The sequence below is a fragment of the Coregonus lavaretus genome (assembly GCF_964263955.1).
Source record: "Coregonus lavaretus genome assembly, chromosome: 32".
Taxonomy (NCBI): Eukaryota; Metazoa; Chordata; class Actinopteri; order Salmoniformes; family Salmonidae; genus Coregonus; species Coregonus lavaretus.
In genome coordinates this window covers 36,734,626-36,748,497 of record NC_140019.1, presented here as the reverse complement: position 1 = coordinate 36,748,497, position 13,872 = coordinate 36,734,626, and the positions used below count along the sequence as shown (strand labels likewise).

The following is a 13,872-nucleotide window of genomic DNA, read 5'->3' as shown; positions in this document are numbered from 1 at the left end:
CCCTGGACGACGCTGGGCCAATTGTGCGCCGCCCCATGAGTCTCCCGGTCGCGGCCGGCTGCGACAGAGCCTGGATTCGAACCAGGATCTCTAGTGGCACAGTTAGCACTGCGATGCAGTGCCTTAGACCACTGCGCCACCCTGCCTTACTCTGCTCTGACCAGGGTTACCACGGTGTGTGTGTCCCTAATGGACCCCTAGCCACCACTCCTAGATCATAGCTACTGACAGAGGAGCTTTTTCTCCTTGCCACTATACATATACTTGCTCTTTGGAAGCTTAGGCCGGGTTACCGTAAAGCACTTTGACAAATTATGTAAAAAGGACTATGAATAAAAATGTGATTGACTGACATTTGTGCTCTCTGTTCTGTTCTGCTTTGGTCCATCAGGGATTCCCGTGGCAGTCGCCGTTCCCCCATCCCAGAGGCTCCAGGGGGCCCGTAGCAGGAGCAGGGGACGGATCCAGACCACCTCCAGAGAACATGGGTATGCGGACACAATTTATGGCTATGGAAAAGGGTTGCAAAATTCTTGTAACATTTCCAAAATTCCCAGGTTTTCCAGAAAACCTGTGTCGTGGAAATTTGCCACCTAGAGACACCTGAAGTCAATTTTAAATGAATCATTCTTTATTATCAGCAAGCTGGAGAGGTCACATTCAAACTTGGATGCATAAAGTACCAGTCTGAAGTGAGCTGTACCGGGGCAGTCCCATTAGTTCCCTTATATACTGCTTACACAGACAAGTAATATTTGCATGATTTAGCTTATTCATAATTAATTCATCATTTAACGTTTGGTTCATGCATGTGACCGACAAATAACTCACGAGGCTTCTTCTCTCCAAGCTGAAACTTTGAAACTGAGATACCCCTTTTCGTTCTCAAAACAATGTTCTGGGCGTACTGCCAAATTGCAGATACTGATAGTGGGGATTCCTCCCAGGCACAATCAATCAGTCACTTGCATGAACCCAGTCGAATTGGTTATTAGAAAAGCACAAACATAATATTTTCCTTCACATTCCCTCGTCTTATCACTTCAGTGATAATAATCGTTACATTTTAAAGGAAGCATTAGATTATAGCTTCTATTAAAAGGTTATATACTTCTATTAAAGTAAGGGAAATCAACACATTAAACCAGACACTTCATCATTTCAAACCCTTCATTCTGGGTTATACAATATAATTAGTATGGGAATACTATCATCATAATAAAGGTTATACTTTTATTAACAGGAGTGAATCTATCAAAAAAAAACTTTTTCCTTCACACCTGGTTTGGAGAGCACCTGGAATCAGGATGCATAAGCAGGAAATCCTGAATCCTCCAATCAGGATATCTGGTTGGGAAGGTTACTGTAATTTTGCAACCCTACCAGGGAAACATGATTTATTTTTTTTAGCAAATCTCTCGCTTTCTTTCTCTCTCTCATCCATTCACAAACGGTCTCTTTCACTTTCCCATTCTGTCTCTCTCGCTTTTTCTGTTGTTCTTTGATTGGCTGATTTTTGTGTGATCAATGAGAGGTTAAACCTTTCCCTCTATTCGGTCTATAGATCAGTCCACAGCAACTGGGTTTGGAAAAAGAGAACGACAGAATATTGACCCTGGAAAGCACTAAGGGCCTCTCCACCTCTCGTTCCCTCACCATGGGACCAGCTGGGTGGTAGAAGCATGAATCAGTTTTCAGTTGACCAGGTGTGATTTGAACTATCATTTTCCTACAGAACTGTAGATATCCTGTTGTAATGTTGTTTATACTTGCCTTTTTATAAGCACACTTGTGAAACAGTTTTCGCTATTCAGAAATATATTACATGAATATTATTATTTAGATTTGTTTCTTTTTTTTTACCTCATAATATTTTTTTTGAGATTCAATATCTGCTTCATATGATTCTATGCAGGAACTGAAGTCATTTGTTTAATAGGTTGAAATGATGAAAATGTAATATACCTATGTGATTATCAGCTATTTTACAAAAGCTGTTTTGTTACTAGTAGGGTTAAGGGGTCCTATTCACCCCATGTCAATAACAACCAATACTACTTGTATTCATTCCAACGATATATAATTATATAGGTAAATTGCCTTGGAATTGGAATCATAGAATCGGAACCGTGGATGTTTTTCTTTTTTGTACCATTTTGTGTTCTAGAACTGTACAATAAAGTGTAACTGTTCAAAAGGTGATTGTTATAATACATAAAACTTGGGAAGTGAATTTAGCTGGTATATCATGCCAAAAAACATGGTTGTGGTGATTATTGATAATTTATTTATAATCTACTGTTTTGATGGTTGCATTGACTAAATGTAAATCACTTGTCTTTTTTAGTAATGCTGTTGTTTCTGTTGGTGTATTCCCAATATATTGTAGCTATTGACATCGTGTGTTCGGAAACACATACACCCTCACAAGAGCACCTGATTGGCCAAAAATGACCAATGTCATTTCAATGCAGCACCTTTTTTGATTTCATTGGGTTAAATATTTGATCATCGATTCCAATATGGATACACGTCCTCAACATATTTACCCCCAAAGGTGTCCAGTCATGTCTGGAGGATTGGGTCGTAGGTCGTAGTGTACCCAGGCTTTGTCCCAATGGTCTTGGAATGGTTTCCTTTCCTTCCTTACTGCTGACCGTTGATAGTACTACTGTAGGGTGTATTCATGTTCTGGTTGCTGTAAACGTTAGCCTACCTGAGCGCTCTGCTAGTATGTGCATTTTATATGGAGTTAACAGGGTATGATTGGTCTCCATCATATTGCTTTAACCTGTCCGTCATGTCCTTTTTGAATCAGTCAGAGGCGAGGAAATGAAGCTATTTAAAACGGAGACTCGGCTAACCCTAAGGCTCCGTGTCATAGTCGGCAATACCTCAGCACAGTGATAAACCACCTCAGCCAGACAAGGGACTGCTTCCCAAATGACACACTATTCCCTATATAGTGCACTACTCTTGGCCGACGCTCCCGGCAATATAGTGAATGGGGTGCCGTTTGGGTCACATTCCTGACTCCGCTGGCTTCTGTCTCGATCCACCTCTAAGACCAGCGACTCCATACTAACGCCTATTTATCTACGGTGTCGATCCGACTGTCCCGTGAACCCCCGAGACTGGAAGTAGAGCCGGCTTGAATTCCAAACCCAGCCCTGTACCTTACCTTACCCCAGGTACCTCTGTTGATCTGAGAGGATTGGATAGGTGTTGGCAAAATGGCGGCAACTCATTTTACGACAAGGTGGATTTATTATTACCATATTGCTTATACCTTGCCAATGCTTTATCTCCACTAGTGTCTGGAGTTTAGGGGGTGAGGGGTTGATTTGGAATTGGGTCACTACCCTAGAGCTCCAATCCTACTGATGTGTGATTTGATTTGGTGGTGAACTAATGTGTTATGTATCTCCTCTAAATCAAACCAATAACACAAAGCTGTATAGGGTTGAATATGTATAGTATTATAATCCTTATTGTGCTTGTTTCATTCAGACTGCTGGTAAAGATGGGTGTTTATTCACAGTAAATAGTTGGAACAGCCTTTCTTTTTTTCTTTTTTTTTAAGACAGATTCCAGAATGGTCCAATAGTTTAATGGAGATGTTTAAAGGTTGAATTGCACTTTGAAAGGAATGCTTTGTTTTCCTCTGGCAGTTGTCTTTTTCTGGTTTGTAGTTCTGGAGTTTTGCAGGAGGCAAAAGCACATTACTGATGTGATGAGACTTTTTGTATTTGACTGGCTTAATAAACATATCCTTAAATGTCTTTGTATATCTTACTCTGGTGTTCATTTTCATTTTAAGTTTTTGTCTTTGTTTCAACTCAAAAGAACAGATTCTCTTAACAACCCATTGTTGCCCTTAAGTTGACCTAGACATTTTGTGAAAGCATTTGAGTGGCCACACATACCACAGTGCATCATCGTTTACAGGAAGAAGTTGGCACCACGCCCCATGTTGCATTGACGTGATTTATTGACATGAATGAGTCGGGCAGCAGCAGTTGGCTAACAGACGTCTGATCTGGGTAGTAGGACCAGGAGGTAGCAGGGCTCCCAGGGTTACCAGGCCCAGCCCGAATGCACTGAAGGACTGGCCTGGACCCTAGACTCAGGCTTGGCACCACAGACTCACTGTTTTCAAGCCTCGCCTTCATACGACATGCCACCTCCTTATGACCAGCAACCCCTTACCCTGTACCACCACAGACAACCGTTCATTTCAACTGATTTACATTTCTTCTTTCAGCTGGTTTCGAGAAGTTCTACTCTACACATGGTTTGTATTGAGTTTTTTTTTTACAAGGGGATCTTTTTTTTATTTTTTTATTTTTAAAGGATTGAAAAAGTGTTGGTTTCCCTGATACAGATTAAGCCTACTCCTGAAATAAAATTAAAGCATGCTCATTGGAGAATTTCCATTGGAAGTGCTTTTTAGTCCAGAAAGAAGCTTAATCTGAATCCTGGAAACCGTTCCACTGTGTTTTCATGTATCTAAAGGGTCAATCTAATACATCTGTAGAATGTTCAAATTCAGCCTATCAGGGTTGGGATGAATTCCATTTCAATTCAGGAATTTACTCAACTGAAATGGAATTGACCCCAGCCCTGATGACAACACAGGCTGTCCCAAATGACACCCTATTCCTATATAATGCATAACCTTTGACCAGAACCTTTTAGGCCCTGGTCAATTGGAGAATTTCCAGTAACGCACTACATAGGGAATAGGGTGTCATTTGGGACGCCTTAGTCGATGTTCTGCTGGGTGGACTGGGAGAAGAGTTGACTGAAGTATTTGATGATGTCCATCCGAACCTCGGACACTGTGACCCGGGGGAACCACCTCATCACAGGCTTTCCGTCTGGTCCGACCAGGAACTTCTCAAAGTTCCACTTGATGTCGTTCATCTTCAGGGGCTCCCAGAACAGCCTGTTGGTGGGGTTCCCAAAGCTGTCCCCTACTGGTGGGCAGGAGTTCTAGAAGGCAGGATTATAGGGTTAGAACAGTTCTAGAATACAGGGTTAGAACAGTTCTAGAAGGCAGGGTTATAGGGTTAGAACAGTTCTAGAAGACAGGGTTAGAACAGTTCTAGAAGACAGGGTTATAGGGTTAGAACAGTTCTAGAAGGCAGGATTATAGGGTTAGAACAGTTCTGGAAGGCAGGGTTAGAACAGTTCTAGAAGATAGGGTTAGAACAGTTCTAGAAGGCAGGATTATAGGGTTAGAACAGTTCTGGAAGGCAGGGTTAGAACAGTTCTAGAAGGCAGGGTTATAGGGTTAGAACAGTTCTAGAAGACAGGGTTATAGGGTTAGAACAGTTCTAGAATACAGGGTTAGAACAGTTCTAGAAGACAGGGTTATAGGGTTAGAACAGTTCTAGAAGACAGGGTTATAGGGTTAGAACAGTTCTAGAAGACAGGGTTAGAACAGTTCTAGAAGGCAGGGTTATAGGGTTAGAACAGTTCTAGAAGACAGGGTTATAGGGTTAGAACAGTTCTAGAAGACAGGGTTATAGGGTTAGAACAGTTCTAGAAGGCAGGGTTATAGGGTTAGAACAGTTCTAGAAGGCAAGGTTATAGGGTTAGAACAGTTCTAGAAGACAGGGTTATAGGGTTAGAACAGTTCTAGAAGGCAGGGTTATAGGGTTAGAACAGTTCTAGAAGACATGGTTAGAACAGTTCTAGAAGACATGGTTAGAACAGTTCTAGAAGACAGGGTTATAGGGTTAGAACAGTTCTAGAAGACATGGTTATAGGGTTAGAACAGTTCTAGAAGACAGGGTTATAGGGTTAGAACAGTTCTAGAAGACAGGGTTATAGGGTTAGAACAGTTCTAGAAGACAGGGTTATAGGGTTAGAACAGTTCTAGAAGACATGGTTACAACAGTTCTAGAAGGCAGGGTTATAGGGTTAGAACAGTTCTAGAAGGCAGGGTTATAGGGTTAGAACAGTTCTAGAAGACAGGGTTATAGGGTTAGAACAGTTCTAGAAGGCAGGGTTATAGGGTTAGAACAGTTCTAGAAGACAGGGTTATAGGGTTAGAACAGTTCTAGAAGGCAGGGTTATAGGGTTAGAACAGTTCTAGAAGACAGGGTTATAGGGTTAGAACAGTTCTAGAAGACAGGGTTAGAACAGTTCTAGAAGACAGGGTTATAGGGTTAGAACAGTTCTAGAAGACATGGTTAGAACAGTTCTAGAAGACAGGGTTATAGGGTTAGAACAGTTCTAGAAGACAGGGTTATAGGGTTAGAACAGTTCTAGAAGACAGGGTTATAGGGTTAGAACAGTTCTAGAAGGCAGGGTTATAGGGTTAGAACAGTTCTAGAAGACAGGGTTATAGGGTTAGAACAGTTCTAGAAGACAGGGTTATAGGGTTAGAACAGTTCTAGAAGACAGGGTTATAGGGTTAGAACAGTTCTAGAAGGCAGGGTTATAGGGTTAGAACAGTTCTAGAAGACAGGGTTATAGGGTTAGAACAGTTCTAGAAGACAGGGTTAGAACAGTTCTAGAAGACAGGGTTATAGGGTTAGAACAGTTCTAGAAGACAGGGTTAGAACAGTTCTAGAAGACAGGGTTATAGGGTTAGAACAGTTCTAGAAGACAGGGTTAGAACAGTTCTAGAAGACAGGGTTATAGGGTTAGAACAGTTCTAGAAGACAGGGTTAGAACAGTTCTAGAAGACAGGGTTATAGGGTTAGAACAGTTCTAGAAGACGGGGTTAGAACAGTTCTAGAAGGCAGGGTTATAGGGTTAGAACAGTTCTAGAAGACAGGGTTATAGGGTTAGAACAGTTCTAGAAGACAGGGTTAGAACAGTTCTAGAATACGGGGTTAGAACTAGGGTTGGGCAGGTTGTGTTGTCCAGTTCTAGAAGGCATGGTTAGAACTAGGGTTGGGCAGGTTGTGTTGTCCAGTTCTAGAAGACATGGTTAGAACTAGGGTTGGGCAGGTTGTGTTGTCCAGTTCTAGAAGGCATGGTTAGAACTAGGGTTGGGCAGGTTGTGTTGTCCAGTTCTAGAAGGCATGGTTAGAACTAGGGTTGGGCAGGTTGTGTTGTCCAGTTCTAGAAGACGGGGTTGGAACTAGGGTTGGGCAGGTTGTGTTGTCCAGTTCTAGAAGGCATGGTTAGAACTAGGGTTGGGCAGGTTGTGTTGTCCAGTTCTAGAAGGCATGGTTGGAACTAGGGTTGGGCAGGTTGTGTTGTCCAGTTCTAGAATACGGGGTTGGAACTAGGGTTGGGCAGGTTGTGTTGTCCAGTTCTAGAAGGCATGGTTGGAACTAGGGTTGGGCAGGTTGTGTTGTCCAGTTCTAGAATACGGGGTTGGAACTAGGGTTGGGCAGGTTGTGTTGTCCAGTTCTAGAATACGGGGTTGGAACTAGGGTTGGGCAGGTTGTGTTGTCCAGTTCTAGAATACGGGGTTGGAACTAGGGTTGGGCAGGTTGTGTTGTCCAGTTCTAGAAGACAGGGTTATAGGGTTAGAACAGTTCTAGAAGGCATGGTTAGAACTAGGGTTGGGCAGGTTGTGTTGTCCAGTTCTAGAAGGCATGGTTGGAACTAGGGTTGGGCAGGTTGTGTTGTCCAGTTCTAGAATACGGGGTTGGAACTAGGGTTGGGCAGGTTGTGTTGTCCAGTTCTAGAAGGCATGGTTGGAACTAGGGTTGGGCAGGTTGTGTTGTCCAGTTCTAGAATACGGGGTTGGAACTAGGGTTGGGCAGGTTGTGTTGTCCAGTTCTAGAATACGGGGTTGGAACTAGGGTTGGGCAGGTTGTGTTGTCCAGTTCTAGAATACGGGGTTGGAACTAGGGTTGGGCAGGTTGTGTTGTCCAGTTCTAGAAGACAGGGTTATAGGGTTAGAACAGTTCTAGAAGGCATGGTTAGAACTAGGGTTGGGCAGGTTGTGTTGTCCAGTTCTAGAAGGCATGGTTGGAACTAGGGTTGGGCAGGTTGTGTTGTCCAGTTCTAGAAGGCATGGTTGGAACTAGGGTTGGGCAGGTTGTGTTGTCCAGTTCTAGAAGGCATGGTTGGAACTAGGGTTGGGCAGGTTGTGTTGTTCTCATAAGGATTTTACTGGAGGTCCAGTAAGGATCCCATGTCATACTCTCTCTGGCCAGACAGCATCAGATACATGGGCTACAAATACATATATATATATATATAAAGCATGGCTTCCCTTGGCATCCACTGTAGTAGGTCTAAAGACAATCACTGAATGTCATTCCACTGTTTAACAGATGTCTATTTCCATTCATCAAATGGTGCATGCACAGTGCACTGTTTGGATGCTGGAATTATTTTGGAGTGGACGAACACACCCAGCTGCAGGTAGCCTACTTTCTGAAGTGATTTGTTTAACAATCAGATGAAAACATCATGACTGGTTGTGTTCATGCCACATTAAAAGGTAATACAGTTTTACCATTAAATAACATGCCTTTTAGGCCTATTAAAAAGCTGTGTACCCAATAGTCCCCCCTGAATGTCATGGTATAATTCCCACTCTGTGTATCCCCGTTGCAAATGTGTTAAACGGTGATTTTGAATTCAGTCAGGATTATAGTGGGACGTAAGTCGCCCACAAAGTGTTATTGACCCGCTGTACACTCGGATGACAACAATAATCACTTGTAGGATGGCAGATTTCTGGTAACTTTCCCAAAATGTTCCAGTTTTCCAGAAGTCCTGGTTGGAGATTTTTGGATTTCTTGCTTATTCCCTCGTGATTCCAGAAATCTACTAACCAGGATTTCTGTAAAACGTGGAAATTTGGGGTGTGTGTCCAGATTTTTGCAACCCTAATCACTTGCTTACTTTGAGGAAGGTGTAGACTCCTTGTTCTGTGTCTCCGTTCACATCCCCTCTCTGGAATAGCAGGAAGTTTGGAACGAAACCATTTCCTGGTCGGACATGCCTGGAACCCAAGGGGAGAGAGATACGCTTATCACTGGCGTGCTTCCCAAATGGCACCCTATTCCCTATATAGTGTGTTACTTTTGACCAGGCCCCATAAGGCTCTGGTCAAAAATAGTGCACTATTTAGGGAATAGGGTGCCATTTGGGACACAATCATGGCCTAGACATGCTTTTGAGCACTTAACGGACCTTTTATAATGAGTGCCTCCCTCACTCACTCACTAAGCTATTGCCCTAGATAGATAGACTATATGACACGAACACGAACCACAACACTGTTAAGCCTCTTATACGTACAAACTCTGCTTTTACCAGAGGTTAACAACCCAAATGTACTGAAGGCAGACGCTGGTGAAACCAGGGTTTCTAGTCCGGTGTACTTGGGGTTTAAACTGGCCAGGAATAGAGTCTGGGTGAGGGTGGGCTAGGGGGACCAGATAACATAGGAATGTTATATACGCCTCAGAGAGGGTTATACCTTAGGGATTTGTATATCGCTCCTGGGATGTTTTTCCCAAACTAAATGAAGCTCTGTTGATTGACAGAGGATTAGCCTTTATTGCTGTCTTGTTGCCTGCATTCAGGCATGCAGGACCCTTGCATTAGTTTCAGGTTTATTTCCCCTACGTAATAAAAACATTGGTCAAGTACATCGTATACATTACACCATTTTGTATGTGTATTTTAACCCCCTAAGGTCGATGTCCGCGCCACAGCTGATATTTTAATTAGCGTAATAATACAATCCCCATCAGAATCCGTCAGTTGAATGACTTAAGTTTTTCATGCTAACGGGTCTCGGAGACAAAACAATACTTACTTTAGAGTGGCCAGAATCTCATGATTCTCTCCTGGCTCCTGTTTTCCAAACTGATTGGAGGGGAACCCGAGAATGGTGAACCCATAATCCTTCATCTCCTCGTGTAGTGCATTCAACTCTGGTTAGATCACACACACACACACACACACACACACACACACACACACACACACACACACACACACACACACACACACACACACACACACACACACACACACACACACACTGCTGGATTAAAGGTTTCATAATAGAAGATAACACAACAACTAGATCAATCCCATAAACCCTTGGGGTAACTTGAGGTCAAAATAAGATTTCAAAACGATGCACAGTGAGTAGGGTGTATCCTAATGTTTTTCCTGATCTGGTCACATATGGACTAGCCTCTTTCTCTTTGTTGCAGACTGCTTTAAGGGCTCCATTCAATCAGATCCACTTTAGCCGACATCTGCATTGCGGTTGTTTTGGCGTGTCGGAGGTGGAACTGCGTTAGCGCTGTCAAATCCACAAGTGGCTCCCGGCATTACACCTAAAGCGGACTTTGCCATTGGCTGCACGGAGTCACATGAACAGAAATCTCATGCGGCCTTGTTTACATGTTCAACACTGGAATGTGAGATGTGATCTACACCTCCTTTAGGATGATAGAAATCCTCATTGTTTTGTTGAATGATTTTTCTATTTCAGCGTCATTGTTTCCATACAGCCTACACTTTCTCATTCTGAACTTCTAATGCAAGTGGGGTGGGTGTGGCTTCCTTAAAATGATCGCAGAGAGCAGCTGCTCACTGATTTGACGGCTCCAATGCAGTTCCACCTCCGACACTGCCATAACATCTGCTATGGGGGTGTCTGCTATCGCTGGTTAACGCTTGATCTGATTGAATTTAGACCTCAGTCAGTCAAGCCTGTTAATCTATGTATGGACCTGCTCATTGTAAGAGGTATTTACAGTGAATCAGGTTGTGGGGATAAACTAAGTGTGGGTGGTATCCAGATTTTCATACCGCCATACCGTTTCTGTACCATACCAGGGTATACCGAATGTGCACACAAGGGGGCGCTATAAAAAACAACAATTTAGGCAACAAAGATATTGATCCAGGAGGGGATTGAACATCTCTGCTGTAACCAAGAAGCTTGATCTTGACATCTAGCCACTTCGCTAGCAAGTTAACCAAATGCATAGCTGGAAATAATTTATTTGACACATCTTAGATTTCTTATATTTATAAGCATTGGCGTAGCACGCAGTCCCGGCGAGGTGGGGTACGCCCCTGTGAGGCGATATTGAAAATCATACAGTGCAGGCCTCCCGAGTGGCGCAGCGGTCTAAGGCAGTGCTTGAGACATCACTACAGCCCCATGTGTCACAGCCGGCCGTGACCGGGAGACCCATGAGGCGGCGCACAATTGGCCCAGCGTCGTCCGGGTTAGGGGAGGGTTTGGCCGGCCGGGATTTCCTTCTCCCATCGCGCTCTAGCGCCTGCAAGCTGACTTCGGTCATCAGTTGGATGGTGTTTCCTCCGACACATTAGTGCTTCCAGGTTAAGCGAGCAGTGTTTCAAGAAGCAGTGCGGCTTGGTAGGGTCGTGTTTCGGAGCACATGGCTCTCGACCTTCGCCTATCCCGAGTCCCTAGGGGAGTTGCAGTGATGTGACAAGACTGTAACTACCAATTGAATATCACGAAATGGGGGAGAAAAAAGGGGTAAAAGTATGAAAAATATATATAAAAAATCATAACGTTGGTATTTCAAAATACCAAGGTAAACTCTACTGTTAGCTGGCTCAACTGTTAGCCTACTGTTAGTCTTAAGCCAGACAGTCTTACCCAGGTACTGGAAGGTGAGTCCTCAGTAAGTGGCTACGTTGACGAAGAGGACGGTCTTCCCCATGTACTCACTGAGGGAGACTGAACGACTCCCATTCAGGGTCTTAGCTTTGTAGTTATAGATGGTGCCATCTTTGGATGGGTCACACACCTGAGGATCAACACACACACACACACACACACACACACACACACACACACACACACACACACACAGTGTCTGCTGGTTTTAGTTTTTTCCTTTCAATTAAGACCTAATTGAAAGGAGTTCCTTACTAAGACCTAGACAACCAGGTGAGGGGCACTCTGACAATGAGAATGGTAAACGACCGTAATAATAATATATTGAATGAATGAACAGAAATTACCATTAAAAAAAAAATAATAATAATAATGAAACAATTAATGTGCACGAATTGGCGGGAGAGAGCGCATTCTAGAGAGACGTGCCTTGTGCATCTTAGCCACACTCCCCTTCTTCTTGACTCAACATTTAAAATTATACCCAAGACACAATATCCTTACACATAGGCTTACTATAGGCCTAAGGAATACTCTCACAAACGGTGGCAGGTCCAAAGCAGTAGCAATTCATGGAAAACCAATGCAATTTCACTTATTTTCTAAATGTTATCAAATTGCTTGGCTACCAAAACAAATACCCTCGCGGCACGCATGGTTTACGGACTGTTCCGTCCCGGTGGACTCCGCCATGGATTAGTCCACTGAGACAGGTGGGCGTCTCGTGTGCCATGAAAACTGCTTGACTAAAAAAAGTCTCAGTCCACCAACAGCCTATTGACCAAACAATCAACCAGTCAACAAAATGGGGTCAGCTCTAATTTTATCTGTAATTTTTTTATTCTCTGCTTTGACCCAAAAAAAGAACAAAAAAAAGAAGGTCGTTGTATAATTAAGAACAGTACCTTGCGGGATTAAATAGTTGGAATTGTAAGAGTTGTTACCCTGTCGCTTTCTGTAAGAGTTGTTACCCTGTCGCTTTCTGTAAGAGTTGTTGCCCTGTCGCTTTGCCTGCAACTGTCATTCTAATGGAATCCAGAAGAAAAAAAAACCCTGTCCTCAAACATTAACATCAAAAGGTGCAAAGTTATGGGCAAAGACACAAAACATCCACATCAAATTAAATATTTTTCTTGATCAAATAACATGGAAAACAACCATTTTTTTGTGCAGTATTCATTTACCATACTTACAAACCACTTAACGTACATGTACATTACTGTATTGTACATAGGCTGGTCATTCTAGGTTTGTACCTGTATACTTTCCATCACCATGAAGGAAAACAATGCACAATACAGTAATTGAGTACATTGACACGTCAAGTGGTTTGTGATGTGATGATGTGGCTCAGTTGGTAGAGCATGGTGCTTGCAATGCTAGGGTTTTAGGTTCGATTCCCATGGGGGACAAATTCGAAAAATGTATGCACTCATTGCTTTAAATTGCTCTGGATAAGAGCATTTACTAAAAAGGAATAAATAGACCATTTCAGTTTTCACATAGAAATTAGTTGCATTTGCAAAGAAACTGGAAAATATATATCAAGCAAGTATTTTTATATTACACAAGTATGATCATTATTTATATACTCAAGTTACAAATGCTGGTAGTAAAATAACAGGAGCGTTTTGCGTAATGGGATCGCGTGACGCTCCAAGGTTAGGTAAATATTTCGTTTTGTCCCCAGATAGAAATAATCAAATTTGAACAACAAGCACTGGATTGTGAAATAAACAGAATAATAATTTACTGCACAAAACGATAAAGCAAATGTGCCACCTGTAAAACTATGTCGCAATTAATTTTTCCCAACCCATATTTTCAAAGTAAATTATATTTTGTCAATCGTAATATCACTAGGCTATATAATATATGTATCCATTTACAGCAGGAATTACCTGACTGAGTGAGTCGCCTGCAGCCCATGGCTTTAACAGCCCCAGTAGTGCCAGAGGTAGGACCCACAGACTCTCCTGCATGACCCGCATCGTCACAGTGAGAAGGACCTGTGCAGGTCCGCTCCTTTTCCTTCCTCTGGGACCTAGTTAATCATCTGTCCAGTGTGATCCCTCCCTCTCCACGCAATGACAACAAGCTGACCCACATTTCCCTCTCAGCCAATACAAATCCAGAGCCCAGTCTAATGGGGTGTTGTTTTTTTCTCTCACTGGGGTTCGTGTTGTTATCACTTTTATAGTGCTGCCGACTGCCTTTTGACAGAGTAGGCATCTAGACAGGTCAATTACCACACACTGACAAATGAC

General features: G+C 42.8%; 1 protein-coding gene and 1 pseudogene across 4 annotated transcripts in view; one reads left to right on the top strand and one right to left on the bottom strand.

Moving 5' to 3' along the window:
• The window catches only part of LOC311107940 (TNFAIP3-interacting protein 1-like), a 49,580-nt gene extending 45,798 nt beyond the window's left edge, over nt 1–3,782 (top strand). For all 3 annotated transcript variants that reach the window (XM_084150565.1, XM_084150564.1, XM_084150563.1), the window contains exons 16-17: nt 392–488; nt 1,565–3,782. In XM_084150565.1, coding sequence (XP_084006691.1) covers nt 392–488; nt 1,565–1,629 — 162 coding nt within the window. In that variant the 3' untranslated portion in view covers nt 1,630–3,782. The remainder of the gene's footprint in view (nt 1–391; nt 489–1,564) is intronic.
• A 191-nt stretch (nt 3,783–3,973) lies between these two features.
• Nucleotides 3,974–13,646, bottom strand: LOC311107941 (glutathione peroxidase 3-like; annotated as a pseudogene). Its single transcript, XR_014615888.1, has 5 exons — nt 13,507–13,646; nt 11,585–11,735; nt 9,749–9,866; nt 8,827–8,926; nt 3,974–4,995 (listed from the first exon to the last, which is right to left on the bottom strand). The product of XR_014615888.1 is annotated as a glutathione peroxidase 3-like (transcript).
• Nucleotides 13,647–13,872: the final 226 nt, after the last annotated feature.